Source organism: Photinus pyralis, unplaced genomic scaffold (assembly GCF_008802855.1).
Source record: "Photinus pyralis isolate 1611_PpyrPB1 unplaced genomic scaffold, Ppyr1.3 Ppyr1.4_LG4, whole genome shotgun sequence".
NCBI lineage: Eukaryota > Metazoa > Arthropoda > Insecta > Coleoptera > Lampyridae > Photinus > Photinus pyralis.
The window spans coordinates 20,395,508-20,401,498 of record NW_022170511.1 but is presented as its reverse complement, the minus strand read 5'-3'; the positions used below and the strand labels follow the sequence as shown (position 1 = coordinate 20,401,498).

Here is a 5,991-nt window from a genome sequence, read left to right as displayed (position 1 = left end):
GAGAGAACTCTACACACATTTGCTAATTTAACCATATTTCTGCCTCTTCTAATAACTCAGATAAACGATGATGAGGCTCGAAATATGGAGACACTCAGTGGCGGATCTAAACATATTTTTCGGGGGGGGGGGGGGGGCGGTTCTTTTGTGGATTTTCAAAATTAAAAAATAAACGCTAGGTTATTTTTTTATTTATAGAGAGTTCATGCGCGAAAATTGTACGCCGCTTTAGGGTAAAAGGTTGTCCATGCCAAACCCCCAATCGGGGAAAATGATGTAAATTTTTTATATGGACGGGGGCTGGACGCGCCTGGAGACACTCTATAACTTTGCACGTCAGAATCCCAACTTTACTTACAGATTGTTTTTGGTGTATATTTCTTTATGTCCTGTAGGTCTTTATAATTTGAACTAGCACAGATACCAGGCAAATGAAAAACATCATTGCCGGTAAGCAGATTTACTTCTTTTAATTAACATTTTGAAATCAGTTTTTTGTTTCGTTTACAATCGAAACTAAATTACAAATGCTTATAAGTAAAATTGAATAAAGCTCGAAATAGTGTCTTCCTACCATCCGATGAGTTCGAAATTTAAATAGTACATCCTGTATATTTTTTCCTTTTTGGATTTTATAGGGCAATGTCACATTTAATATATTGTTTATACGAGGTTGCTTAAAACATTAATTACTTTTTTTTAATATATGCATCGATTAAAAATTGTTTTAATCAATGATCTAGGTGACCATGAATAGACCAAAATCGTTATTAATTGACTCTACTGTTGTGTACAATGGAATGTGGTCTACACTACACCGCTTACAAAACACCTGTCCAGCTATAGCTCAAACAAATCAAAATTTGAAACTTAGAATTTTTATAATTTCAAAGGTCTTGTTCCATGTGGCGGTGACCATGGAGAGTAGGTCAAGGGGCAAGGACATTAGCTTTCAAGGTCATCGGAGGTCAATCACCCCGGTTTTGAGTTATATTTCACTATTAAGTTCACCACAGGTCAACGATCCCATATTTTGCAGTGTCACTTTTTACTCACAAGGTCATCGGTTAATGACCACATTTTTTTCAATGAACCTATTTTTATGGTGTCATACTTCAGTTCAATGACCTCCAATTTTTGGGGTGTTAGATTCTATTGTCGAATTTTTGTGGTGTCGTTTCAAGGTTGCCACAGTTTACTCCCATGGTCAGTAATGAAAATATATGTTGTTTTCAATGCCATCGAAGGCCAATGACCTCATTTTGTCGTATCTTTTATTTCATTTTCAAAGTCAATGGCCCAATTTTATTGGTGTCATTTCATTTTCAACGTTATTAAAGTTCAATGACATCCAATTTTTGGGTTGTAATATTCCATGTTCAAGGTCATCAGAAATTATGTAGTTCAATTAAATGAACAAATGTAACTAAACACTACGCAATTACAAACAAATCTGAAAGGAAAAATAACACTACAGCGGTAAAAATTTAAATGAAATAAACCAATTTTGTGTTTATGTAAATAATCAAAATTGACTCTATTAAATTGAAATATTGCTAATATACAGGATGTCCCGTCATTACTTATAAGTATTTAAGACGAAATAACGTCTGCACAATACGACATTACTACAAAAATCCATTTTGCCTAATTTATCCAACACCGATTTAAAAAAATAAGTTTCTTTCCTACATCGCCAGTAGATGTATCTCGTCTAGACGATCTTTCCGCTATTTGAGAGTACCCTCCACCGACACTCAGTTCTGCAGATATTTGCACTGAAAGTTTGACGTCACTAATAGATATATTATTAGCGCATTTCCACAAAAATAAAAAAAATTCACTATTGTGGCCACTTTGTCCGTCCGTCCGGCTGTCCGTCCGTCCGCCCGTCAATCCGCTCGTTCGTTGAGACGCTACTAGTTCTTTATCTTAAGAGCTATTGTTCTACTTTTTTCGCTATTTGGTTTGATATGGTGTCGAGGCTTGCACCAAGGAAGGAATTTTTTCTGCGTTTATTGCTAAAAAAGTTATTGCAAAAAAACCAACAAACCGTTTTTTACATGTTCCATAATTTTACACTTTTGCCGTTTATTAACGATCCTAGAGATCATTTATAATTTTGTATTGCTGTCTGTTGGTATGTCCGTCTGTTCCTTTGTCTGTCTGTCCCTCTATCTGTGCGTGTGAACGATCACTTTGGTTAGAAATGTCCGATCGCTTTTACATCTCCGTTAGTTATGAACTGAATTGCATGAAATTCAATATGGGCATAATAGCTTTAGCCATATAATACGCAATGCCAAAAGTTGAGTCGAATCGATTCAAAATTCACAGTGCCCTTTTCGCATCTCGACCATTTATAAACCGAATTGCAAACTTTTTTATTTATAAAAGTATTTGAATGAAATTTGATACATAGGAATTTGGAATAAATGAAAATCTAATGCCAGTTTCAAAATTTGGTTTTGCGCATGCGCAGTGGCAACTTTTTTATTTATGGAAGAATTTAAACAAAATTTGATACATAGGCACTTGGAATAAAGGAAAATCTAACGTCAGTTTCAAAATTTGGTTATGCGCATGCGCAGTTCTAACTTTCTTATTTAGAAAATCATTGAAATGAAATTCTTCTTATAAACTGAAATTGAAGTAGCACGTCAAAAATGGATTGCACATTTGCAACGCTATCTTTCATATTTGTGGCCGGATTTTTACCATTTTAACAGAAGTTGCATCTTTCAAATGGGAAATGAATGCAATGAAATGCGCTTTTTGTAAATTGTTTACGATTACTTTTTAACTTGTTGGTCCTGATGGTCCACTTGCCCTTCATGAATATTCTCTTCCGACACTTAGTTTTCAAAGTATTCGCTTCGAATTCACCAATTATGTCATATATATCTCGTCCAGACGATTCATTTTGCCTTTGAGAGTACTTTCTCCCAACAAACCGCTTTCGAGATATCCACTTTTAAAGTTTTGACATTACCAATGGATATATTTTTTCCAGACATCCCAATCGCCCTTTGTGTGTACCCTTCTCCGACACTATATTCTGCAGATATTTGTACTGAAAATGTTGACATCACAGATATGTCTCGTCCTGATTTTCCACTTGCCCTTTATGAGTACCCTCTTTCGACACTTCGTTTTCAAAATATGTTCTTCGAGTTCACGAATAGATATGTATCGTCCATACAATTCATTTTGCATTTGAGAGTACTTTCCTCCGCAAACCGTTTTCGAGAAATTCGCTCTTAAAGGTTTGACGTCGCCAATGGATATATTTCTTTCAGACGTCCCAATCGTCTATTGTCTATTTATTTATTTATTGTCCCTGCAGAAGGTCTTAAGTTGTTCTATACTACTCCGGTATTTACCTTGAGAATTAGGAACACTGCAGGAAAACCTAATTCATAGTAGCAGGCAGATTGTTTGAAACTGATCTAAGGAAATTTCTATTGCTGCACAGATGCTCTGGCACTGACTCACATAGTCGGCCAGCAATGGATATAGTTCTTCCAGACGTCCCAATCGACCTTTGTGAGTACACTCCCACGAAAATCTGTTCTTGAGATATAAGGAATTATATCCGATCACAAGAAGAGGTTGAGCAGGAGGACAATAGTTGGTAGAATACCATAAAAGGTAGAACGTGTGTTTACGACCCCTCCCCCGCTCATTTTCAAAAGTTTTACTTGGCACCATGCGCCTGGCGTATGCAAAATCTGATACTAATTGGTTGTCGCATATAAAAGTTATACACGTTTTCCTTTCAAAAACAGCATCTGGATTTTTAATCTTGAATTTTTATGCAGAAACAAAGATAGGTACCACAAAAAAACATATTCAGGATGCGCGTGATTGTTAAATTTTGTCTTTTTCCACAACTGAAGTTGTAACCAATCGTAGAAATAAGACTGTGGTTCAAAAATCAAAATACCGCCTCAGATTAATTTTTAAAACGATTTTACTTAACCTATCTATTTAAATGAGGTGAATCGTTTGTTTACCAATTAATTGAGATCGTAAGCGTACATAAACGTTTATGTGCAACACTTTCTTTGACATTGATACGGATTCAATTAAATAAAAGTAGTATGCATCAATTAGTATGCAACGCTCGAATATAGAAAACTACCGATATAAAAGCCATAAGAAAGTCGGGGCATTGTTTCTTTGTTTGCGTGTCGGAGTATGGTGTTTTTGTAGTTTAATTCAGTTAGTGCTATATTGAACAGGGTGTTAGCAATGAAAAAATTGGTGAGATTATAGGAGCGAGTGATAAAATCCAGTGTTATTGTTTATATCATTGCAGGTATGGTTTCTGCTTATTTTCATTTGTGCACAAGTGATAACTGCCAAACGGCGACACTTACAAGACCAATTACAATATCAGCTGGATCCACTAAACGAACAAACTGAGTATGAAACAAAAGACCAAGGGAAACGAACATTGTTTCCGGCACGTCATTACATGTTTGGGAAGCATGTTGCTATCGATTCCAACGGACGCAAGTATTTGTTAGGATATAGTCCACTAAATGTAAAATACGCACCACTCTTCAAACCGGTTGCTGTTTTCAGACAGCCAATTCATGACAATAACCTGATATGGAAACCGCTAAGGCAGTATTTACCCCCAGCAATACAAGCACCTAGTACAATAAACCTTGACACCAATGGATGGAAACCGATAATGCCAGTTGCAAATCCGATAGTCCACATTCCAAAACCGCTTCTTGTACCACAACAAATTCAACCCGCGGTCGAAAATGCTGTTATTGCGAAACCGGTATTCGCAGGAGTACAACCTCCGCTTCCTGTGCACCATACTCCAGTTGATCTAAAACCTTTGCTACAACCGCTACATAACTACTACTTCTTTCAAACTCCGGTTGTAAAACCACTCCTGGTACCCCAGCAACAACTGCTTCAAATTTCCAGGCCGGAATTAGGAGTGCTACCGTTAGGGTCCGCTTTTCAGGTATCACCACATCATCACATCCATCCACCGCAAATTCATCATTTAGGCCCTCTCGCGCATCCATCAACTCCAATACACGCTCCACCTCCACCACATAACCAAATTTTGTTCCATCCACAACACACCATCGATCACTTACACAATCCCCAAATTGTCCACAATCATCATCATCCTTTATTCATACCTTCCCACCAGCAACACGTGCCCGAACTAAATCATCTCCACCCTTCAATTCCGGAACACCACCAACCGTTACCGCAACTCCACCATTCCGTTTCATTCCCAGTCAACTTCCCACCAATTTCCGTTCACGGGAATCCACCCAATTACTCGCCGCCGCTCTTTACGCACAACCATCATCCAGATCAAGTTATATACGGCAAGCACTTTCCGATAGCAAATCAGATTCCACAACTCCCCCACCTGCCACACGCAGATAATCCTCATCCGGTACCGGACGACCAGCCCAAAATTTTATTCAACCCCGCTATCCAGCCTGGACAGAGCGATTTACAGATACCAGCACATTTGCCCACGCATCCCCAATTTATTCAGCATATTAACGGACACGCTATTCACCCCCAGTACCTTCCCATACCGGAACCGGATAAAATAATCAAGCCGGGCGTTGATTTGGAACCGCCGTTTACGTAGATGCACATTTAGTTATGTGTTACAGAGATAGTGTGCCATTTGTGATATAATTATTGTTATCGATACTGTATTTTTAATAAAGAAGTTGTTAGGAAGCGTTGTATTATTCGTATTTATTGGTTCAAACTACGTTGACTCACACCATACAGGATTAATTAATTTGGGCAAAACTTTTAATATCAACATCGCGGAATATTGGCGTTTTATTCGAGCGCGTAAAAATAAAACACTATCGCGTTTTATTTGTGCGAATTTGGAGCTGTTTCGAAATACTTTGGACTTTTTGCTTGACATTCATCAGAAAGTTAACATTACGAGAGTGGTACTAAAAATCAACGGTATAGTAG

The 5,991-nt window shown here is 37.6% G+C and overlaps 1 protein-coding gene across 1 annotated transcript; it reads left to right on the top strand.

The window, feature by feature from the left end:
• Nucleotides 1-4,184: 4,184 nt before the first annotated feature.
• Nucleotides 4,185-5,644, top strand: LOC116168988 (extensin-1-like). The gene is made up of 2 exons (XM_031485020.1): nt 4,185-4,266; nt 4,322-5,644. Exons 1-2 carry the CDS (start codon nt 4,255-4,257, stop codon nt 5,642-5,644), a joined length of 1,335 nt encoding a protein of 444 aa, XP_031340880.1. The 5' UTR covers nt 4,185-4,254.
• Nucleotides 5,645-5,991: the final 347 nt, after the last annotated feature.